This window comes from Phyllobates terribilis, unplaced genomic scaffold (genome assembly GCF_046119375.1).
Source record: "Phyllobates terribilis strain yellow unplaced genomic scaffold, ASM4611937v1 Scaffold_2__4_contigs__length_985480577, whole genome shotgun sequence".
Taxonomy (NCBI): domain Eukaryota; kingdom Metazoa; phylum Chordata; class Amphibia; order Anura; family Dendrobatidae; genus Phyllobates; species Phyllobates terribilis.
The window spans coordinates 427477698-427503724 of NW_027362762.1; the positions used below are offsets into that span (position 1 = coordinate 427477698).

At 43.1% G+C, this 26027-nt stretch overlaps 1 protein-coding gene across 2 annotated transcripts in view; it reads left to right on the forward strand.

Annotated features, from left to right (window-relative positions):
- The window catches only part of P2RX1 (purinergic receptor P2X 1), a 149252-nt gene that overhangs the window by 106413 nt on the left and 16812 nt on the right, over positions 1-26027 (forward strand). For both annotated transcript variants that reach the window (XM_073665196.1, XM_073665197.1), the window contains 4 exons: positions 13550-13691; positions 15398-15525; positions 17952-18042; positions 19481-19546. In XM_073665196.1, coding sequence (XP_073521297.1) covers positions 13550-13691; positions 15398-15525; positions 17952-18042; positions 19481-19546 — 427 coding nt within the window. The remainder of the gene's footprint in view (positions 1-13549; positions 13692-15397; positions 15526-17951; positions 18043-19480; positions 19547-26027) is intronic.

Sequence of the window (26027 nt, forward strand, 5' to 3'; positions counted from 1 at the left end):
GCCAATTATAAGGGCCTGGTGATCTTATGCCTGGGGGTCGGCCCTCTGCCCCAGGTTGGACCCGTTTAAATTACAGTACCTGGAAATGTGTCTGGGTTGGTTGCATCGGCGGCAAATGGGCTGTCCATCCTCTGCGTAGCGGTCGGTGGGCCTCCCTCGGAACGACGGGATCCTCCTCTGTCGACGCCACGGGACATCCTCCGGACTTGAAGCCAGCTCGATGGGTCTTGACGGGTCCACTTGCAACGCCTGGACGGTCCTGGTCAACGCCGCGACGCTCTTGGTCAGCTCCTGGACTTGGTGGTGCAGGTCTTTCGACGGGGCTTGGTTCAGGGCCTGTGCATCAGCCCCCACGGAGTCCATAGACCAGGGCGCCGCCTCCTGGTGGTAGGTGAGAGCAGGGCGCCGGGGGTTTATAGCGCCACTGGTTGCAGATTCACGGAGCACCCTTATGGCCCTGTCCTTAAATTGGGCAAAGGTCATGTCGGGGTTCTGAAAGAACATGAGGCGCAGTTGGGCCCTGTGGGCGCTAGACAGCAGACCTTCTATGAATTGTTCTGTTAGCAGCTTATCCGTTTCCTGCACACTGCCAGGGTCAGTTCGTTGGATAGCCCTCAAGGCTTCCTGCAGATTTAGGGCATAGTCTCTGATGCTGTCCTGTGCCCGCTGCTTACATCCATAGAACCTCATTTTAATTTCAGCGGAGGTACGTGTGTCAAAGGTACTCCGCAGCCGGGCCAGAATACCCTTCACAGTCCTTTTCTCCTCAGTGGGCTATGATTTTACCTCCCGCTGGGCTGCGCCAGTTAACTGCCCTGTTAATATGCTGACCTTCTGTTCCTCTGTCAGGGGGTAAACCTGGAACAAACTGTATAGCCTTTCCTTAAAGTCAGTTAGGGCATGGGGCTCCCCTGAGTACTTGGGCAGCCAGGCCGCTCCAGGGATGTAGGGCAGGGAAAAGGGCATCACCGCTGCTGCAGCTGCGTTGGTGGTAGTGGGCGCCTCTGTATCCGACATCTTCCTCCCCCCTAGTTAAGCGTGGCCTACCTTCCGACGATCCTCTTCTGTAGGCCGCGGCTCCGCTGCTGCTGCTATGGACGAGGACCTGGCGTCGCGTCCTGATGACGTCAGCGTCGCTCTCTCTTCCTTCCAGGACCTTGCGCAGCGTCGGTGCGTGGGGTGGAGCTTCGGATCTCGCGCGGTTTTGACGTCCACGCCCCTCTTCTTCCCGCGCGGCGTCCTGAAGATGGCGTCCGATGGCGGGAAACAGCTGCGGATGGCGGGAAGACGGCAGAAGACGGCGGGAAACGGTCCAAGATGGCGTCTGATGGCGGGAATCGGCTCCGGATGGCGGGAAACGACTCCGGACGGCGGGAAACTTCGCCACAGGTAAGTTACAAAAGTCTTTTTCAGGCACGCAGTACCCGGTGGTTGCGGGCACGAAATCCTGCCGACTACGCCAAAGCTGACTCGCCACCTGGGACGTGGGGCACTCGGATCCGGGCAGTGGGGGAACGATGGGAGTAGTAGTGGCAACCCGGTTCCGTGGCTCAGGGTGGTCAGGCCAGTGGTAGTCCGTTATGTGCTGATGTTTATGTCCGACTACGCCACCCGTGGATTGCGGTTATTAGGAACCGCCGCTGCATGCAGACCGCTGGGGCTGATGAGGTGTGCAGCTAGGGTAATGTGACTCCCCACTGGAAGAGTGCGGCCCCAGGGCAGTGTAGTGGATGTTGGGAGTGATGGTAGCGAGAGTCCCAGTGCTGATAGTGCTGGAGGAGCAAGGAGCACGCAGACAACAGGTTGCAGTCCAGGGTCTTTACTAGAACAGGTAAATTGACCCACAAACAGTCCCAGCTAGGAGGGGACCTGGATGTCTGAGAGCAACGGGGAAATTGGCCCGGTCAGGGTGAGGGTGTAGGCCTACCGTGCTTTCTGTGCTCCTTCTGGCTATCTCCTCGTTATAGGGTAACAGCCCACGTTTCCGAGCTTTCCGTGTATTCTCGCCTGTATAGCCTGCTACGTGGGTTCCTTTCTGCTCCCAGCCTTGAACGGCTTTACTGGTCCCTTCGGTTGTGGCAGAGCCTCCAGGCTTCTTAGGCCAAGGAATGTACAGTCCCTTGCGGACTGGTTCTCTGCTGGAGGATGTAGAATCCTCCCAGCCTCAGACACCAAAGTCTGGTAAAGTAAGTCTTTTACCTGCCAAGACAGGCTCTCTTCGCCTCTTGTCTCTGGCTTGTGGCTCTCCTCCTGCCACACTTCCTCTTAGGAGCAATACAACTGTCTGTCCCTGCTCTGCTCTGGGACAAGTCTCAGTCCTGAGACAGGCCTTCAAGTTCTCCCTAACCCTGCCCCCAGCACCAGCTTTTATAGGGGCAGCCTGCTCCCCCTACTGGCCTGAGACAGGAGGTACTGCATGCTAATGTTCCCCTGACTAGAGAACCTCCCCCTTGCTCTCAGACACAGCTTTAATACATTTTGTGGCATCCAGGCCAGGGTGACACACTTGCAAGGAAAAAACACAAAAGAGAATGAAGCAAAAATCAAATCATTGATCATTTCACACAAAACTCCAAAAATGGGCCAGACAAAAGTATTGGCACCCTCAGCCTAATACTTGGTTGCACAACCTTTAGCCAAAATAACTGCGAACAACCACTTCCGGTAACCATCAATGAGTTTCTTACAATGCTCTGCTGGAATTGTAAACCATTCTTCTTTGGCAAACTGCTCCAGGTCCCTGATATTTGAAGGGTGCCTTCTCCAAACTGCCATTTTGAGATCTCTCCACAGGTGTTCTATGGGATTCAGGTCTGGACTCATTGCTGGCCACCTTAGAAGTTTCCAGTGCTTACTCTCAAACCATTTTATAGTGCTTTTGGAAGTGTGTTTTGGGTCATTGTCCTGCTGGAAGACCCATGACCTCTGAGGGAGACCCAGCTTTCTCACACTGGGCCCTACATTATGCTGCAAAATTTGTTGGTAGTCTTCAGACTTCATAATGCCATGCACATGGTCAAGCAGTCCAGTGCCAGAGGCAGCAAAGCAACCCCAAAACATCAGGGAACCTCTGCCATGTTTGACTGTAGGGACCGTGTTCTTTTCTTTGAATGCCTCTTTTTTTTTCCTGTACACTCTATGTTGATGCTTTTTGCCAAAAAGCACTACTTTTGTCTCATCTGACCAGAGAACATTCTTCCAAAACGTTTTAGGCTTTCTCAGGTAAGTTTTGGCAAACTCCAGCTTGGCTTTTTTATGTCTCGAGGTAAGAAGTGGGGTCTTCCTGGGTATCCTACCATACAGTCCCTTTTCATTCAGACGGCGATGGATAGTACGGGTTGACACTGCTGTACCCTCGGACTGCAGGGCTGCTTGAACTTGTTTGGATGTTAGTCGAGGTTCTTTATTCACCATCCGCACAATCTTGCGTTGAAATCTCTTGTCAATTTTTCTTTTCTGTCCACATCTAGGGAGGTTAGTCACAGTGCCATGGGCTTTAAACTTCTTGATGACACTGCGCACGGAAGACACAGGAACATTCAGGTCTTTGGAGATGGACTTGTAGCCTTGAGATTGCTCATGCTTCCTCACAATTTGGTTTCTCAAGTCCTCAGACAGTTTTTTGGTCTTCTTTCTTTTCTCCATGCTCAATGTGGTACACACAAGGACACAGGACAGAGGTTGAGTCAACTTTAATCCATGTTAACTGGCTGCAAGTGTTATTTAGTTATTGCCAACACTTGTTAGGTGCCACAGGTAAGTTACAGGTGCTGTTAATTACACGAATTAGAGAAGCATCACATGATTTTTCAAACAGTGCCAATACTTATGTCCACCCCCTTTTTTAGGTTTGGTGTGGAATTGTATCCAATTTGGCTTTAGGACAATTATTTTTGTGTATTTTCATTGAAGACAAATTAAATGAAGATAATAATACCAAAGAATTTGTGATTGCAATCATTTTCAGGAAGAAACTGAGTATTATCTGACAGAATTGCAGGGGTGCCAATACTTTTGGCCACCACTGTAATTGTGTTTTTACATATATATATGTATATGATGAGTGGATTGAGTCATAGGACCCTGGTCCGGCGGCCACATCTGTATTCCGTGACTGATGGACGAAAGCCCTGCAAATCGCCTCTTATCTGCCAGAACACGTCTTGTGCTCACCATGTGGCATTGATGATGCCAGGCCAGCTAATCAAAGGAGAAGCGGACTCACAGTATCCTGCCAGGCCAGCTCATCAAAGGAGGAGCCAAGGATGCTGGCTGATAGGTGGTGGTGCACAGGGCTCAAAGTATTCTGTGGCTGCTGGACCAGGGTCATGTGAATTGAGTGGCCATCTCTAATATAATATTATAAATATATATATATACTGTATATATTTTAATATTATTATTTATTATTATAGCACCATTTATTCCATGACGCTTTACACGAGAAAAGGGGTATACATAATAAAAAACATGTACAATAATCTTGAACAAAACAAGTCACCAACTGGTACAGGAGGAGAGAGGACCCTGCCTGCGAAGGCTCACAGTCTACAAGGAATGGGTGAGGATACAGTAGGTGAGGGTAGAGGTGGTCATGCAGCATAAGGTGGAACGAGGGTAACTGCTGGTTGTCAGAAGAGGTAGGTCTTCAGGTTCCTTTTGAAGGTTTCTACGGGAGGCGAGAGACTTATATGTTGAGGTAGAGAGTTCCAGAGTAGGGGGGATGCACAGGAAAAATCTTGTATGCAACTGTGGGAAGAGGAAATAAGAGGCGAGTAGAAAAGGAGATCTTGTGAGGATCGGAGGTTGTGTGCAGGTAAGTACAGGGAGACTAGGTCACAGATGTATGGAGGAGACTGGTTGTGGATGGCTTTGTATGCCATGGTTAGAGTTTTGAACTGGAGCCTCTGGGCAATGGAAGTGAAGGAATTTACAGAGAGGAGAGACTGGGGGAATAGCCGGTGGGACAGGTGGATTAGTCGGGCAGCAGAGTTTAGGATAGATTTAAGGGGTGCGAGAGTGTTAGAAGGGAGGCCACAGAGCGGGAGGTTGCAGTAGTAGATGTGGGAGATGAGGGCATGCACTAGTGTTTTTACAGATTCTTGATTAAGGAATGTATTGATCTAGGAAATATTGGAGTCAGCAGGAAGTGGAAAGGGCTTGGATATGTAATTTGAAGGAGAGATCAGAGTCAGGGGTTACTCCGAGGCAGCGAAGTTTCGGGACTGGGGAGAGTGAGCAGCCATTGACTTTGATGGATAGATCTGTTGGGGAGGTTGAGTGAGATGGGGGAAAAATTACCAATTCTGTTTTGTCCATGTTAAGTTGCAGAGAAGGATGGAATAGCGGACAGACATTGTGAGATTCTGGTTAGTAAGGAGGTGATATCGGGTTCAGAGAGGCAGATCTGTATGTCATGAGCATAGAGATTGTAGTGCCGGCGTCCCTGCCCTCTGCTAGGCAGGGACGCTGTTCCCCTCACCGCTCTGCTCCGTGCCCGGCGTCCCTCTCCCGCTCTGCTGGCAGCGCGCGCTCCTTCCCGGCCACTGTGCTTAGGGCGCGCGCGCGCGCCCTCCCTCCCTCTTAAAGGGGCCGCGCGCGCCGTCCTAAGGAGTCCCCGGCCAATGGCCGGAGGACTTTACCATATATAAGGCACCTCCTCCAAAATGGAGGTGCCCGAGCAATGTTGTTGCACCGTTCTACTCTGCTTCAGCCCTCAGGTCCCTTGCCAGTTACCTGCCAGTTACCTGCCAGATTCCTGCCAGCTTGCTGTCCTAATCCTGCCTGATTTCCTGTTACCTGCCTGCCTGCCTGAGGTCCGACGGTCTGCCTTACAACTCCGGTCAGTCTGTCTAAGGACCAACTTGCCCGCTCACCTGGGAGCGCTTCTCCGCTACCTGCCTGCTTGCCTGCCCGGAGGCTCCGCTGTCACGTGCTGTGACCACCAGCTATTCCAGACTCTTGCCCGCTCACCTGGGAGCGCTTCTCCGCTACCTGCCTGCTTGCCTACCTGGAGGCTCCGCCGTCACGTGCTGTGATCACCTGCTATTCCAGAGACTCTCGCTTGCTCACCTGGGAGCACACATCCTCCATCTGCCTTGCTAGCCTATCTGGAGGTTCAGCCATCACAGGTCGTACCTGCCCGTTCTTCCAGAGACTGCCCCGGTCACTTGCCGTGACCTCCAGCCCGTTCTTCCAGAGACTGCCCTGATCACTTGCCGTGACCTCCTGCCCGTACACCCAGAGACTGTCCCGGTCACCTGCTGTGACTGCCTGCCTGGTCGCCACCCGCTCCCTTACAAGGACCGCTCCCTTGTATAGTAGCCCAGAGGTTCCGCCTCCCAGACCCGTTACAGAGATGATACTGAAAGCTTTGGGACTCTATGAGCTGACATAGGCCAAAGGTGTAGATGGAGAAGATCAGGGGTCCTAGAACTGAACCTTGGTAAATACCGACAGATAGGACGCGAGATGAGGAGGTGGTATGTGAGTGGGAGACGCTGGATGTCCAGTCTGTTAGATATGAAGAGATCCAAGATAGGGCCAAGTCTGTGATGCCAAGAGATGAGAGAATCTGTAATAAGAGGGAATGGTCCACTGTGTAGAAGGCAGAGGACAGGTCCAGGAGGAGGAGGACAGATTAGTGTCACTTGGATTTGGCAGTTAGTAGGTCATTGGTGACTTTAGTCAGGACAGTTTCAGTGGAATGATGCGGTTGGAAGCCAGATTGTAAGCAGTCAAAGAGGGAGCAGGAGGAGAGGTGGGAGAACAGTTCAAGTTGGACGTGTTGCTCCGGTAGTTTTGAGGCATAGGGGAGAAGTGATGTGGAGCGATAGCTAGACACAGAGGATGGGTCAAAGGAGGGCTTTTTGAGGATGGGTGTGATCAATGCATTTATGAAGCATGAGAGAAAGACACCAGTTGTTAGTGATATGTTGAAGAGATTGGTTAGGGTTGGAATGAGTACTGTGGTGAGGTTTGGGATGAGGTGGGATGTGATGGGGTCAAGTACACAGGTGGTGAGATGTGATCTGCAGAGTAGAGAGGAAAGTTGATCTTCTGTAATGGTGGAAAATCTAGTTTTGGAGGAGGAGGGCTAAGAAGTTATGAGGAGAGGCTGTGGGGACTGTAGGCCAAAGCTTTCTCTGATGTTATCAATCTTCTGCTTGAAGAATGAGGCAAAGTCTTCAGCTGAGATGAGAGAAGTGTTGAATTACTGTTTAGGGTTGTGTGACAGGGAGGATATGAGAGATGAGAATTAGGTTTGTTTCGCTGCAGTGAGTGTGGACTTGAAAGTGGCGAGGGACTGTTTGAATGTGATGAAGTGTTTGTTGGACTGGGATCTCTTTAATCTCTGCTCAGCAACCCTGGAAGCCCGCATCAGTTCTTTAGTCAGGCTGGTGTGCCAGGGCTGCCTGTTGATTGTGCAAGCTTTGGTATGTGTGAGGGGAGTAGAGGAAGTGTTAGGAGATGGGAGCGGGAGAGGGCATGAGGTGGCTGTCTATGTCTGGAAATACAGGATTTTATGTTGAGGAACAGTTCTGAGGAGGTGAGATGGATGGGGAGGATGAAGGGAGAGATGATCAGTTTATTACTAGGAGTAGGGATTAGGAGGGTTAGTAGGAAGTGAAGGACTATGGGGGTGATATTCATATATAAATATATGTATATATAATATATATACACATATATATATATATGTGTGTATATATATAGAGATATATATAGATAAGGGTGAAAAAAATCAATTTGCCTGCTACATGGTACAAAACAATGGGAGAAGAGATTCACCTATCGTTTTCATGGTTCACACCAAAAGTGAAGTGCAAACATGGTGAATTAATTCAATAATGCATCCCAAAATTCCCTTACCTCCATCACTAGGAGCCTGAACTTTATTACAACAGAACACTGTTATATACAGTGGTGTAAAATAGTGTTTGCCCCCTTCCTGATTTCTTATTCTTTTGCATGTTTGTCACACTTAAATGTTTCAGATCACAAAACAAATTTAAACGTTAGACAAAGATAACACAAGTACACACAAGATGAAGTTTTTAATTGAAGGTCTTTATTATTAAGGGAAAAAGAAATTCAAACCTACAGGGCCCTGTGTGAAAAAGTGATTGCCCCCCCTTAAAGCATAAATTAACTGTGGTTTATCACATCTTTGGGAAGCGGAGTTCATTTTCTTTAGCCACACACAGGCCTGATTACTGTCACACCTGTTCTCAATCAAGAAATCACTTAAATAGGACCTGAAACATTTAAGTGTGATAAACATGCAAAAGAATAAGAAATCAGGAAGGGCCAACACTTTTTCACACCACTGTATCAGCCATGTAATAAGATGTATAAGACAGCCCAGATAAATGAGGTATTATTCTTTAATCATATTTTTTAAAATAATTTTTACCCATTAATTTCCACTATTTATGTGGGTTTATTAAATCCTGTATCCTAGCCATAGACATTACATTTTAGTTAGCAGACTCTGGCAATTTTAGTCTAATCCAAAAACAATCATCTAATGACAGACAGTTCCCTAGCATGCTGTGTAAATATCACAGGAGGTATATGACAGCTAGTTGTCTCCCTCCTCATCCTTCCATAGATGTATCATGCATCACTGGTGGACACAGAGAAAGGCCCCTGTGCAAGAACAGTATATTGGCCCTCTGCAGTCCAATAGTTCTGATATGACAGAAGTTCCTTTTTGCTTTGGAGGTAGAAGTGGCCCCCTTATCTCTTGGGCCCTTGTGCGGCTTCACAGGCTGCACCAATGTCCTCCCCTGTCATGCATATATGGTTGAATCTCTATTACTAATGGAGTTGTGGCTGTGGTTCCCTCCTGTATGTGGGTATATTTCAAATAGAATAACATAATTTAGTTATTCTAGAATGTAGATAAGTATTGTAGATAGGGTCGGACCAAAGTCTGTTAAGGCTTCAAGTAAAATTCAGGAATTTTGGACAAAAAAAAGAATGTAATGCATAGTAAAATAGTGTTATGCTATGAATAACGTCACATTACAATGCCATTAAAGGGGTTGACCACTACTCAGACAACCCTTAAAGGGGTTGTCCCATGAACAAAGATACAGTTTAATCAATAAATCTTGGAATAAAAATAAGTTTCACAATTGGATGTGTTAAAAAATGTTCCTGTGTTGAGATAATCTTATAAATGTGCCCCTGCTGTGTACTGTATATTGGCTGTGTATGACCGTGTACGGAACATGGTGTGAACATGCCACATCTGCTGGACAGGGGAGGAAGCAAAAGAGAGTATACAGTGATAGCAGCGAATTATTCTCTGTACTGTCCAGCTGTTCAACAGTGTATATATATTCAGGAACAAAGATGACACAGCTTACAACTGGTATTTCTTATAGCTTAGGATCTTAGCATCTTGTCTGTCACCTTGCAAAGTGAAAGTAAAACTATGCTCCAGCTACACACATAGTGAGTGAACAGAAACATACTGTGTTTTTTGTTTTTTCTTAACAGTGCTTTACTGGCAATATAACACTATTGCTGGAGACAGAAACTCATGCACTATTAAACAGTAGTAAATAGTAGTTGATGCAACATATAAATTAATAAGCAAGCATTATTTCAACATACAGACATTACAGCATGGGATCACAGCTGCTGCTTTCTGTGCAGAAAAAACATTTCCTGGCCTGCTTAAATACTAGTTTTACCTCACATAAATAATCAGCTGTGATCCCGTGCTGCAATGTCTGTATGCTCTCTTCTGCTTCTTCTCCTGCCCAGGAGCTGTGGTACATCCGACCATATTCCTGCATGGTCGGACACATCCATTACACAAGGGCACATTTATAAGATTATCTGGGGACAGTAAAAAAAATTTTTTAACACATCCAATTGTAGAACCTTTTTTTATTCTAAAATGTACTTTGTTCATGGGGCAACCCTTTTAAATACTGTATTCTCACCTCCTGTACTGACATCATTCCAGCAATGTCAGTGCTGGGTCTCCTGAGTCTTGCATGACATTGTTATGCCACATGAGCCATGTAGCCAATCAGAGCATGCTAATGAGCTGCAGTCATAGGCGGATTATAATGAGGGCAATCTGGGCTACTGCCCGGGGCCCCGGACCTCCAGGGGGCCCGGGGCTCCGGGGTGTCTATGGCCAGATTGCCCTCATTATATGTGCAGTGCCGCAGCAGATACCGGCAGACAGTGGCGGGGGGCCCCCCGGACCACTCCTCCAGCAGCGGCGCTCTACCGCTGCTTCTTCTTCGGCCGGGCCAGCACTGCCGCAGTTAACTTCCCTGTGCTGGCCCGGCCGCGTCACTGCTAAGAGACACGACCCTGTGCGCGGCCGTTTCTCCTAGCTGTGACGTCACACAGTGCACGCCCAGCCTGCACTGCTGCACCGGAAAAGAGCAGGAAGACTGGAGCCGAGCCGGAGGATGGTGTGTGTGTGTCTGTGTGAGTGTGAGTGAGTGTGAGTGTGTGTATGTATATGTGTATGTGTGTGCAGGCAGATATCATTGTGTGATGTCTGTTTATATGTATTTTTGTGTTTCAAATGTGTTTATGCGTGTATGTATATGTCTGTATATGTTTGTGTGTGTGCGTGACTGCGTGCGTGACTGCGTGCGGCCTCCCGCTCAGTATAGATGGCGCCGTGCGGCCTCCTGCTGTCTCTGGGGGGGTGCCGTGCGGCCTCCCGCTGTGTATAGATGGCGCTGTGCGGCCCCCTGCAGTGTATAGATGGCACCGTGCGGCCCCCTGCTGAGTATAGATGGCATCGTGCGGCCTCCCGCTGTGTATAGATGGCGCCGTGCGGCCCTCTGCTGTGTATAGATGGCGCCGTGCGGCCCCCTGCTGTGTATAGATGGCGCCGTGCGGCCCCCGCTGTGTATAGATGGCGCCGTGCGGCCCCCTGCAGTGTATAGATGGCACCATGCGGCCCCCTGCTGTGTATAGATGGCATCGTGCGGCCTCCCGCTGTGTATAGATGGCGCCGTGCGGCATCCCGCTGTGTATAGATGGCGCCGTGCGGTCTCCCGCTGTGTATAGATGGCGCCGTGCGGCCTCCCGCTGTGTATAGATGGCTACGTGCGGCCTCCTGCTGTGTATAGATGGCTACGTGCGGCCTCCTGCTGTGTATAGATGGCTATGTGCGGCCTCCTGCTGTGTATAGATGGCTACGTGTGCTCAATATTGAGTCATACAATTAATGTAAGGCTATGTGCCCACGATGCAGAAATGCTCCGGATTTTTTTTGAGCGTTTCTGCATCTCCCTGGCAGAAAAAACGCATGCGGATTGTATATGCGGATTGTACATGCGGATTGTACATGCGTTTTTCCTGCCAGGGACTTGCAGATGTGAAGAGTTCTTCACATGCATTTCCACATGCGACTTGACAAGCGCTTTCCAAGCGATTTTAGCATCACTTGGAAAGTGCTTGATAACTTGGTCACACTATATAAATCCATGCAACCGGCATGGATTTATATAGTGTGACCGTAAAAGAATGGTAAAAAATAAATATATAATTACCTTCTGATGTCCTGCCGACGTCAGCGGTCGCGTGACCTGTCACATAACTAAATGACGTCACGGCAGGTCCTTTTCAGACCATCGCGAGCTGCCGGCAAGCCAGGACGCATCGGATAAAGTCACCGGGGGCCATCAGAAGGTAAGTATAATATTTATTTTTTATTTTATTCTTTTTTTAACAGGTTCTATGGTACCCGGGTCCGGAGGAGAGTCTCCTCTTCTCCAAACCCGGGTCCCATCCGCACATTGAAACGCATGGATTCTGCATGTACAGATGCAGTGATGCGGATTCCATGTGTTCCAATGCAAGTCAATGGCGGCAAAAGCGCCGCGCTTCCGCAAAATAATTGTTAGTGCTGCGGATTTTTCCGCAATGATAATCCGCCGCGGAAATTTCCACAGCATGTGCACAGCACATGCGGATTATCATTGGGGAACATGGCAGACCTTCTACTAAGCGTTTTTTAAGCATTTCTGCAGCGGAATTGCCGCTGCGGAAACGCTTAAAAAACGCATAGTGGGCACACAGCCTAAAAAAAAAATATTATAATTAATATTGTGCCAAATTAATTTCAAATGAACTATCACATGATCTATCACAGGGGATCATGTGACATGTCACGTGATACATCAGGTGTGTGTGTGGGGGGGGGGGCCCGCGCCTTCTAAACTGCCCAGGGCCCTTGCTACTCTTAATCCACCCCTGGCTGCAGTGCTCACACCTTCCCTGGAAGTCCAAGGGTTATCTGCAGGAAGTGAAAGCACAGGAGCTAAATAGCAGCCACTGATTGGCTGCAGGGCTTGCCTTCCATAACAAAGTCATGCGAGCAGTGGAAGGCTCACATCTTTGGAATGGCACCAATATGGGAGGTGAGTGTAGAGTATTTATATTTTCCAAGGGGGAATGTAGTATTTAAAAAGTGGTTGGCCACTACTAGTTAAACCCCTTTAAGTTCCCTAATATGTCTAAATTGTCCCATATCTGGTGTCATGATGTTAGATTGAAAAAACAGGTAGGTCCAAAGTTTAGAGCAGGTAATGTGTGATAGAAACCCCTAAATGGTATAATCAAATGCGACTTCTGAAAAAAATGTAATGTAACCTTTGTTGAATTCATTGTAAGTAAAGAAAAACAATTGCAAAGTTCTAATTGCCTTTATGTTACACTTACGGCGCTAGGTTCAGATAGGGCAAGACGGGTTTCATGAATTCGTTGGAATCCTGGGGGAACCGTTACTCAGGGTGACCATAAGCTGCAGCTTCTCTCAGGCACATGATAGATTCAGTTGCTGACCAGACACATCTGACAAGAGTCTTTTTCAACAGTTTAACAGTGGAATTTAATCTGAAGCACAGCCAGTGCAATTCAGGGATATTACAGCAACAATCTTCATTACAGTACAGTCTCATAAAGCAGGCACAGTAACGTCAGTCTCTTCAGTAGCATAATTCAGCACAGATTAGATCTCTTGGCAGCACACTTCTATGCATAAACAGCAGGCTTTTCCTTCACAAGGACTCACTAGTACACAGCATTTTTTATCCTGCATGGAGATGGAGGGGGGGAGGGTTTGATGAGGTAGATGATCTCTGTGACACAATTCCTTCCAGTCCTTATCTTCCTGCCCGATGATAGACTTCCTGAACTAACAGTGCAGGGTATCTGACCTGTGTTGAGCTTCACCCTCGACTTGAATCCTGTTGTCTTTCCTGCACTTCTGTGAGATACAGATCACACACACCACTTCTCCCTTTGGCTGCAGCCAGAATAGTAAACAAGTTCCCCACAATCCCCCTGGGGCTCTGCTAACCAATGTCTATTGTAACTGTGTTAACCCCTATAGTTTCTGGATGCTCCTGAAGCACAACACTTCCTGTCTCTTGTGACTGTATTAACTCTTATAGTTTCTGGATGCTTTTGAAGCAACAGCACTACTTCTGCATGTCACATTATATGTTATTAAGATTATTATATATTGTTATAATAACGCATCTATATTTTTCAGACAGAATCTAGTGGAATCAGTAACCAGCAGTTACCTCAAAACCTGTACTTATCATGAAGATACAGACCCACTGTGTCCTGTATTTCGACTGGGATATATTGTGGAGCAAACAAGACAGAAGTTTAGGGACATAGCACGAAAGGTAATATTACTGGGCAGCTTTAGTTATTGGACGTTGTTGTGTACTTCAGTGTATACTATTTAAAAACTGCATGTTTTACTACTTTAATGTAATTTCCATTAAAATGGCCACAAGTTTTTGTGCGTAGACACAGAAAGAGGAGCTGTCCTAGTAGGAAAATGATATTCTTGGGCATATGTACCACATATTAATAATCTGGTGCTGTGGATTGTTAATTAACCCACTCATTTCATGAGTGTAATATTCATAAAATCAGTGTAAGGCCACAGCCCCACTATCAGTATTTGGTCAGTATTTTTTCTCAGGAGTGGGAGCCAAAACCAGGAGTGGGTGATTAATGCAGAATTGGTGACTTGTTTCTATTATACCTTTTCTCTGATTGTTCTTCACCTGGTTTTGGCTTCCACTCCTGAGAAAAAATACTGACCAAATACTGATAAACATACTCTTGCTGTACTAAAACCTGCAGGCAATCAGTCATTATCAGCAGAGGAAGGTAAGCTAGGCCATTAATTTCTCTTGCAATGGCCACAATAGCTGACCATTTAATGCATTACAATAAGGTATTCAAGGATGAATTTCTTCTCATGATTACAATAGTGTTAAAGTGTTAACTCTTTATTATATGAAGCATCTCACCTCCAGCAGAGAGGCTGCTCTAGCCGGATTTCCCGGGGCTCACTTGCATTTTTATGCTATGTGAGCCCTGCAGCTAGCCAGCGGCCGCTATTGGGCTGCTGCTCTCTCACTTCCCTTGGACAAATGTCAGACAAGTAGAAAAGTGAGAGCGCAGCAGCCGGATAATAATCACGATTAGCTGCAGGACTCACATAGCATAAAAATGCCATGTGAACCCCCAACAGACCAAGCATCAACATTGCTGGAACGCCACCGATGCAGGAGCTTAGAATATGTTATTTTTATTTTACTAAGGGAACTACTTTATTTTAAAAAGAGGTTGTCTGGATAGTGGACAGCCAGACCTAGTATGCAGTCCGGCCCCCATGCACCAAAATCTAATTAGCAGAAAACTTCAAATGGTGATTAAAGAAGAACCACAAAGCGAATTTCTTCACCAATGGTATCAATGTAATCAGTGTTACAGCACCATTACAGCCATGGCTTTACATTACAAAATTGTGCTGACAGGTTCTATTTAAGGGTATGTGCACACATCTTTCTTAGGCAAGTCTGCTCTGAAACCCGTCTGAAAAAGCACCTTAAAAACTGTCATGAGACTGAACAAATAATGACTTGCTGTGCATATGTGCAGTCTCTTTGTTGTGTTTTATCTGCTTCATCTTTCAAAAGACGCAAAGCGTTGAAGGAAGTGACCTGTACATTCTTCTGTCATCTTCAGAAGTCCATGAGCAGCCCAAAAAGACAGACAAAAGATGCCCGGCATTTTTTGTAGCGTTTTAAAAACTCTGCAAAATACTCCAGCCAGCATTTCCTAAAGCGGGTTCCACTTAAAAAACGCAACTGCACCGAGTTTAAGACACGTTGTATGTACATACCCTAAGTGTGTTTCTGTTTTTTTTTGTTATATATATATATATGACACAAAAATGTTTATCATAAAAACCTGATTTTAATAATATGACATTTTCTGATAATTTTCTTTTGCCCATGCTGACTATAACAATAGTGATTTAAACCGTATAATCATTATTAAGAATTCTAATGAAAACTGTATTATGGTACAGGGAGGAACAATTGGTATTATAATAGACTGGCACTGTGATCTTGACTGGCCATTGAAATACTGCAAGCCCACATATTATTTCCATGCCCTACAAGATGAGAACTCAGTCTCACAAGGTTTCAACTTCAGGTAGGTCATTTTTTTTATACGTAAGGATAAGTTGGGGAAACATTAGCTCATGGGGTTGCGGTCATCGAGGTCTTCATACCACACAAAGAAATTACATCAATATCCTTAAGAAAATCTTAGGCCGGCTGTCAGTAGTTGAACATTACAGCTCCTTTATTGTCCAATTGTAAAACTCATTAAGCAGCACCTCAAAACACAACACACTTTGTGGGCTATCCATTAAAGTGTTTTTGCCAGACAGCTGGCGGAAAACACTGTGAAAAATTGCAATTTTTTTGCACAATTGGGAGTTCACGCCAATTTCAAGTAGCTCCACCAAAATGGGTGGATCTGGGGCAGCAGTGGGCTATGCCCGCCCATCAAATTAATTGTAATTGATGTAATTCATTATGCCAGAAATTATACTTTCTTTGACTGTAGTAACATTTCTGGTGAGCCGCACGGAGCTGCATGCCACTAATAAGATACGCCAAAGTCTTTTAGTGGCATGTGCATGTTAATGAATTTGACACATCTTATTCTTGCACTCCTCATTAAGACTGGCATACAAAACCCCGGTCTTAATAAATCGGGGCCTTTGTCTATATCATTTCTCATGTCGGCTCCCACAGGCCACGGCACAGCCTGTTCCTCAGACTGGGAGCTCTTAATGAACACAACACACATTTTTATGGAGCCCTTACTAGTATTACCTAATAAGACTCATTAGACTTCACACACCCTCAACTGCCTTAATGGTGAGGAATCTTTTCTTTGACTGTAGCAAAATAAATTAATAGTTTCTGAAAAATTTTGCTTTAATAAAATAACACAAGAAATACATAAAATAAGGTTTTATAGGATTTTATGAAATAATAACAATTCACCTTTTAAGTCTCCACTTTGGTGGTCCCCTGGTCCTTTAGGTGTCATACATCATTCACGCAACTATTGCAGCAAACCACTGGTCTCCGTGGTCATGTGCTGTACAAGCTATAATCACCACTGAAGCCAGTGATTGGCTGCAGAAGGTGTATAAATAATTTAATGTGTGACCCATGACCAGCTGCTGGTAGGAACATTTCATAGAATCCTCAAATACCTCTTTAAAGTAGATCAGTCACTAGATTTCATGATATGAACTGCTTATTATTAAATAGGCCTCTTAAACCTGATGAGGATGTTGTACTTACTTTGGAAATTCATGTTAGAACTGTTGTATAATTCTGTTACTAAAATGAGCTGGACCCATAAAGCTAGACTCTTAAAATGCTCATTTTAATATCAGGCAGGAAAACTTTCAAAAAAAGAACTAAGCCTCATTCGGGTATCCAGGGCTTTTTGCGAACAAGAAAAAAAAACACTGTTTTTCATTAGTGTGCTTCCTCCAATATTCATCAATTTTTTTTCTGTGTCCATTTTCACCATCAGTATGACATATGTTTTTTTTCATATACAAGATATATATTTTTCATGTTTAATGGGTAGGACAAGCCTGTAAAATGCAAGAATATATAAATAAATTCATGCATTTTCCAAGCTTGTCCTACCCATTAAACATTAAAAAAGGCAGCACTTAGATGGCACAGGGATGATATCCAAGTGCTAACTGTTTTTATCACTGGCTTCATTTTTATTATTGTCTCTATTTTTGTTTTTGTGGACATTTGGTCTGAAACAAAAAAAGACATATGCGGACAGAATGCATACCAAAATCTTGGGTGTCTGAATATTCATGAAGACCTTATATAGTCATCCATACATAGACCTGATGAGGCTAATGTATTTACTTAGAAGATTTAAAGGGAATTTGTCAGCAGTTTTTGCTATGTAATCTGAAGACAGCATGATGTAGAGGCTGAAACACAGAATTCAGGAATGTGTCACTTGTCAAAGTGCGTGCTGTTGTTTACTAACTGGGAAGGATTTATCACTAAGAGATTAATATTGCCGAACTAGTCCAACGCGCCCTCTCCTGTGATAAGCAGCTCATTGTCTATGGACTTTGTATATACAGAGCCTGATGTGGGCGGGGTTAGCTTTCTCAGCTCGGCTTCATTCTAAATCTAAAAGCTCTGATTGTGTCAGAACGGCTGCACCCAATAAACTAAGTGATACATAGTTGGATTCAGCTTCTCTTTGCCTACATTTTGCTGCTCTCAGATGAGGTAGCAAAAACCTGCTGACAGGTTCCCTTTAAGAAATCTATTTAATAATATGAACAGTTTATACTCTGAACTCTGGTGATGGATCCATTTTAAAACTAATATGTTAGTTCTGTAAAATGCTCATGTATTCAATAAATACATTATTAGTACCTTTAAATACATGTAGTATCCACTGAGTCGCTATTATGCCATATTCACATTAACAATCTTTACAATTCTATTACTTTAAGAAAAGGCATTTCTAAATGCTTAAATGCTTCCTATATTTTCTTTTAAAAGGTATGCAAGATATTACAAAGTGGATAAAATACAGAAAAGGACATTATTCAAGGTTTTTGGCATTCGTTTTGATATTCTTGTGAATGGAGAGGTAATATAAATATTAGTCTGTTGATTTGTCGTTGGCATAATATTTTGGAGGTTCATTACAAAGATCACTTAGGCCAGGTTTACACCGGTCAATCGGCAGTGTTAAATGACTGCTGATCAGCAATATGTCGATCTCCAGTCATTTAAACTATTCAGTCAGGCTGACCGCACTTTATGTTCTTGGCAGCACATGTACTGTTTATACAAGTCAATGTGCTGCTGAGAACGATGATCTTTTAAAGCAATCCAAAAGTTAATTTCACCAGACAAAGGTTTTTTTTTGATGACTTGCTGCCTTCTTACAATGCCTGATTATCGGAAAATTAGCCTTCCTAGGAACACTTGTTCATGATAAATCAGACAGTGTAAACTCGCCCTCATTTACAAAAAAAAGTCTGATTTATACGTACATGTACGAGCAGCTCTACCTAGAAAGCAGTTGTAATTGACATTCATGTGCCGATGAAAAAGAATATGACAATCCATACAATGAAGACAGCCAACAGGTTGGTGTTACTCTAACAAGCTTGCAACATCATTTCAAAGTGGCACTTATTAGTGACGGAGTTGCTTTATTAGTTTAGCAGTATTTTACACATATAGAACAAGCCAAAAGCTTTATTCCATATACAGTGCTCAGCATAAATGAGTACATCCCACTGGAAAGTAAGATTTTAATCAATATCTCAGTGAACACAAGAACAATTTCCACCATTTTGACAATTCATAGAACATTGCTTTAACCCAGAAGATGCAAGTAAGGTTAATAATATAATTTTCATTACAAAATCTTAAGTTTTACACAAATTAGGTGATGCAAAAATGATTACACCCCACGTCAAAAACTACAACACTAGTACAAAACTAGTAGTTTGTATGTTCTCCTCTTTGCACCCCTGTTGCTTTAAAACTGCTTTTGTATATGGAATGAAGAATTTGGATTATAGGTGAGGAAACTTTTTTTTAGCATTATCAAAATTTCATAACATTGTTGTCCTACCAGTCATATAGTACTCTCATATCTGGGTGGAAAACTGGAGCATTTGACCTGTGCGCTTTGTGTTAACAAGAGCATAAAGGGGGCGACCACAAGCCACTCTGCATGGGCCAAGGTATTTAGATATAGTGTGAGGGTAACCCATTGATTCTTTTTCCCTACGTGAAGGAACGCCTAGCTACAGCTCTGGTAATGGGGTTAAAATGGTTTCAATTTTATTAAACATAAATGTTCATTATTGATATTGAATGGTGATAAATGAATATACTTGCTATACCCACCAATGATAAGGCATCATATCATTCATGAGTAGATATATTCTAGACAATGTTATGCAATGAGAATTAGTAGTTTATGGCAGTCAGGTTACAGTCATGTGCAGCAGGGGAAACAACTTTCCGATGTACATAATAAAACAATATCTCCAATGTTTACCTTATAGGGAGGAAAATTTGATATAATTCCAACAATGACGACTATAGGATCAGGAATTGGTATTTTTGGTGTGGTAAGTCTATAAATCTGTTTTACAGTGTGTCATGTTAGCACTCTTAATCCATATGTCTACATCATGCACATATCTGCTATATACACACACATTTTCAGCAATGTTAGGTAAAATACATTATGTTTCTGGCATATATAAAATTAAACTTACTGATATTTTTTCTATCTCAATCTTTATTTTAAGCTATAAAAAAAACACTGCTTTTGTATTTCATAGTACAGAATAGTATATAGTTGTTTCATAATAGATAATCTTTAATCTTCTCCACAACTTTATCCCAAACCTGTCTGGTGTGTTCCTTGGTTTTCATGATGCTGTTTGATCCCTAATGTTCTCCAACAAACCTCTGAGGCCTTCACAGAACAGCTGTAGTTACGCTGATAATAAATTACACACAGGTGGGACTCAATTTACTAATTATGTGACTTCTTGAGGCAATTGATCACTCAGGATTTTATTTAGGAGTATCGGACTGCAGCGGGCTGAATACAAATGCACATCACAATTTTCAATATTTTTTAAATATTTAGAAAACCATGTTTCATTTCCTTTACACTTCACAAATACTTGCAATTTGTGCTGGTATATCACTTAAAATACCAATAAAATACATTTAAGTTTGTGGTTGTAAAGTGAAAAAATAAGGAAAAGTTCACAGAGTATGAATACTTTTTAAAGGCACTGTATAGTATGCTACTTTAAAGGTAAACAGTGGCATACATCTGCCATTAAGTGTCATTTTTTGAAAAAAAAAGTATAGCACACATTTTCTTTACCGTGTTTCTTTGCATAGGAGAGTACAGTGGACTACTCGTTCCTACGCATTACAAAAATATATGTAGGTGCATACAGGACAAGCAAGTGCATGCTAAAAGGACACTTTTTTTAACACAAGTAAACACAAAATGCAGTTTTTAAATGAAGGTCTTTATTGTTAAGGGAAAAAGAAATCCAAACCTACGGGGCACTGTGTGAAAAAGTGATTGCGTCCTAAACCTAATAACTGAAATTGAAAATTTGTAATTTTTAAACTTTGAATTTTTAACCCTTAGACCAAATATTTACACCACACAAAATAGTTAATAAAGAACATTTACTACATATCTACTTCACATCAGCATCATTTTTTTTTGTTAGGAAGTTAGAAAAGATGAATTTATCTAGAGGTATGGTGTGCACTTTGAGGTGCTTCACAGAATTATATAACATTGAGCTGTGAAAATAAAAAAAAAATCAAGTTTTCCCACTTAAATACTACTGTAACCCCAAATTTTTCATTTTCACAATGGTAACATGAGAAAATGGACCTTACAATTAGTTGTGCAATTTCTCGTAAGTACACTGATACATATGTGGTGGAAAACTACTGTTTGGGCACATGGCAGGGTTTGGAAGGGAAGGAGCCCAACTGAATTCTGGAGTGTAATTTTGGCTGGAATAGATTGTGGAAGCCATGTCACATTTGAAGGGCCCCTGACATGCCAAAACAGCAAAAAAAACACAAGTGACCCCATTTTGGAAACTACACCTCTTGAGGAATTCATCTAGGGGTATATTGAGCATTTTTAACCCTGAGGCAATTCACAGTGTTGTATAACATTGGGCAGAGTCTATGGAAAATTAACATTTTTTCCACTAAAATATTGATTTGGCCCCAAGTTTTAAATTTTTAAAAGGGATAATAGGAGAAAATATACCATAACATTTGTTACTTAATTTCTCCTGAGTGTGCCAATACACTACATGTAATTGTAACCTACTTTTCTGGCACAGTGGAAAGCTCAGAAGCGAAGGAGCGGCATATTATAGTGCATGTTTTGCTGTTATGGTTTGTAGGTACCATGACCCACTGGAAGAGTCCCCAAAGTGCTAGAACAGCAGAACCTTCCCATAAGTGACCCTATTTTACAAACTACACCTCTCAGTGTATTCATCTAGAGAGGCAGTGAGCATATTGACACCACATGTTCCTCAGAGAATTTTATATGATTGGGCGGTACAGAAAGAATAACTAAATTTTTACCACTAAAATGTTGTTTTAGCCCCAGAATTTATATTTTCACATGGGAAAATGGGTAAAAATGACACCAAAATTTGTCATACAAATTCTGCTGAACATAGCAGTACCTCAAATGTGGCTGTACAGTATGGGGCGCTATTTGACTCTTGGAGAGCAAATTATAGTAGAATAGTTTGCAGACTCCATATACAGAACCCCTAAATGCCAGAAGTGCAGAATCCCCTCTCAATTGACCCCATTTTGGAAATTATACCTCCCCCAGGGAATTTCTCTCCAGGTGTAGTAACGCTTTTGACTCCATAGGTGTTTTCCAGAAATAAGCAGCAGTAGAGGTTGCTGAGTGAAAATTGAAAATCTGCCAGTGTAGTGCCATACATTATAGTGCCCAGTACATTGTAGTGCCCATACATAGTGCCCTGCTTGTGCTTCTAGAGACATGCACCTGAAAATCTGGCGGACTTTCATCGCTACAGAAATGCCAAACAAGTGGACACGCCAACTCAAAAATATCTCCTCACATTCCTCAACCACGAATCTGCAAAAACACTAGTGCATGTCCTCATCATCTCCCGTCTCAACTACTGCAACCTCCTGCTCTGTGGCCTCCCTTCTAACACTCTCGCACCCCTCCAATCTATCCTAACCTCTCTGCTGCCTGACTAATCCACCTGTCCCCTCGTTATTCCCCGGCCTCTCTTCTCTGCCAATCCCTTCACTGTCTCCCCATTGCCCAGAGACTCCAGTTCAAAACCCTAACCTTGGCATACAAAGCCATCCACAACCTATCTCCTCCATACATCTGTGACCTAGTACTTACCTGCACGCAACCTACAATCCTCACAAGATCTCCTTCTCTAGTCCCCTCTTATCTCCTCTTACCACAATCGCAAACAAGATTTCTCCCGTGCATCCCCCCTACTCTGGAACTCTCTACTCCAACACATCAGACTCTCACCTACTTTTGAAACCTTCAAAAGGAACCTGAAGATCTACCTCTTCTGACAATCCTACAACCTGCAGTAACCCTCGCTCCACTATACCGCTGCATGACCAGCTCTACCCTCACCTACTGTATCCTCACCTATCCCCTGTAGATTGTGAGCCCTCGAGGGCAGGGTCTCTCTCCTCCTGTACCAGTCGCCATCACACTTTGTTCAAGATTATTGTAATTGTTTTTGTTTTTTGTTATACATTGCTATGTATACCCTCTTTTTTCATATGTAAAGCGCCATGGAATACATGGCGCAATAATAATAAATAATAATAACACTAAATGTCGTTTAGGCATACTGTGGGTCTCAGAAGGGAGAGGGGCATTTAGATTTGGGAGTGCGGAATTCGCTGGATTTCTTTTGGGGGTGAGGAGCCATAGTTTTTTTCCAGGGCATTTGTGCTACCAGTAATGTGGAAGCCCCCTATGTTTTCATTGACAGATGATGGACCTGAGTGGGGACTTGAATTTTTTGTGGATTGAGTTGAAGCTTTTATTTGGAACATTTTACATAACATTTTGGATTACATTTATCCTGCGTTCTACGCTGAGCACTTACATTGCGATTTCCATCTAAATCTCTGAATGACATGATTCAGATGAAATCCCCGAGGGATCAATTCACTATAATGAGGCAGCAGAGTTACACTGGACTCAATCTGACTTCTGTTCAGTGTTGTCCTTTTTTCAGAAGTGCACAAAACTGTGACCGACTGTGTTTTTATGCACAGATCATAGGCCACAGTGTCTCCATCTGCCTCATTATAGGGAATGTTCCACCGAGTGTTCCGTCTGAATCGCGTATTTCAGAGATTTACATGGAAACCCCGGTGTAAGCGCTCAGCGTTGAGCGCAGGATAAATGTGCACCGAGCCTTACTGTGATTTTTGAGAGGCAGAATTAACAACAGCAGGTGAAGAATTGGTTTTATTTTCTACACTGTTCTTCGTGCAGTATAAGTGGTTAGACTACTTTATTCTTCAAGTCAGTGCGATTACAGCGATACCAGATTTATATTGTTTTTTATATTTTGCTACTATTCCACACTAAAAAACGTTTGTTTTCAAGAAAAAGTTTATGCATCGCCATATTTTAAGATCTATAATTTTTCTATATTTCTGCCGACAGTCATGTGAGGGCTTTTTTTTTGCAGGAAAAGTTGACGTTTTTATTGGTACCATTTTTGGGCACATAACATCTTTTGATCACTTTCTATTTCGATTTTTGGGAGGCAGAATAAACAATAACCAGCAATTCAGGAATTAAAAGTGATAAGGAAGCTTTAATCTTTGGGACAGTACAGTTATAGCGATACTACATTTATATCTTTTTTTATGTTTTGCCACTTTTACACAATAAAAACTATTTTATAGTAAAAATTATTGTTTTTGCATTTCTATATTTTGACAGCTATAGCTTTTTTTTATTTCTCCACTAATGGAGCTGTATGGCGACTTGTTTTTTCCAGGACAAGATGACGTTATCAGCTATACCATTTTTATTTCCATTCGACTTTTTGATCGCATTTTATTACACTTTTTGTTTGGCGATATGATGAAAAGCATAGTTTTTTGCCATGTTTTTTCTTTTTATGGTGTTCACTGAAGGGGTTAACTAGTGTGACAGTTTTCTACCTTGGGTCGATCCATACGTGGCGATATCAAATAAGTGTACTTTTTTTGTTTATGTTTGCTTTTACATAAATATACCTACATATTGGTATAATATTATTTTTATATATATATATATTTTTACAATTTATTTTTAATTATTTTACTTAGTCCCTCTATGGGACTTTAACTTTTATTACTCTGATCACTAGTATAATGCATTGCAATTCATTATAGCTGTCAGTGTTACACTGACAGAACACTTTTTAGAACCATGCTCCTCGTATGGTCTAAACAGGCCACTGTAGCTGGTAGACCCCGAGGTCGTCGACTTCGGGTTGCCATGAGAACTATTGGGTCCTTGTGATGATGTTGTGGGAGGGGGAGTCCCCTCCTTCTCCTAGCCTCCCAAATGTGTGCCATGCACGGTCGCCATGACGTACTGTACCTATACGTCATGGGTTGGAAACCTCCATCCTGACCATGACATATAGGTACGTTATAGGTCGTGAAGGGGATAGAACAGGTTTCGGCTCTCCAGGACCTACTGTTTTAGACATATTTAAAAAAAAAAAAAATAGAAAATGCAAATATTAGTTTACATCTCTTCAGGACACCACTAGAGAGGCATAAAATTTCTGCACATAACTCAGATATGTTGACTTCATATCAGTAGCAAACAGAGTTTTTAACCACACACACAAAGAACAAACAGACCCGTGTGAAATCTAATTCTACTATATTATAAAATAGAGTTCTCAGACCTTATTAGTTCGGTGTACTTACTGTACTTCAGACCTTTTAATAACTACAGTACTATAAATATATGATTATGTCCCAATACTCACTACTTGTTTAACTGTTATTAAAAAAAATGGGTAAGGAAATAGGAGAAACTGAGGTTCATAACTTCTAAGGCAGGATTTCACAACCACATTTAAAGCACTACTCTAGCGGGTTGTTTTTTTTATTTCAGCCCTGGAGTGGTGCCACTAATCTAAGTTCCCAGACCCTTGTATTGTACTTGCCAGCCTTTTATCGGTTCCGGTCTTGTTCTGCAGGTTGTGACCAGTGTTTGCTGGGCAAGCATTAGGCAACTTCTCAGTGTAAGGCCTCAGCCCCACTATCAGTATTTGATTAGTATTTTTTCTCAGGAGTGGAAGCCAAAACCAAGTGCGGAACAATCAGAAAAAAGGTATAATAGAAACAAGTGCACCAATTCTGCATTTATCACCCAATCCTCAGAAAAAATACTGACCAAATACTGATAGTGGGGCCGTGGTCTAAGTCTATGAGAGGCAGTACTAGACTCTCGTAGACTTACACTGAGAGCTTGTGACCGTTACATCTGAGTTCCATTCAGTCAGAAGTTGTAGTCGCAAGATGATGGATCGGGACCGGAGATGGGAAAAGCTGAAGACGGTGGCTGGTGAGTAGAAAACTAGCATCAGGGAACTTACATTAGTGGCACCACTACAGCGCTGAAATATATAAAAACGCTGGCGTGCTTCTTTAAAGAGGACATACAGTGGATACGGAAAGTATTCAGACCCCTTTAAAATTTTCACTCTTTGTTTCATTGCAGCCATTAGGTAAATTCTAAAAAGTTCATTTTTTTTCTCATTGAAGTACACTCTGCACCCCATCTTGATTAAAAAAAAAAAACAGAAATGTAGAAATTTTTGCACATTTATTAAAAAAGAAAAACTGAAATATCACATGGTCATAAGTATTCAGACCCTTTGCTCAGACGCTCATATTTAAGTCACATGCTGTCCATTTCCTTGTGATCCTCCTTGAGATGGTTCTACCTCTTCATTGGAGTCCAGCTGTGTTTGATTAAACTGATAGGACTTGATT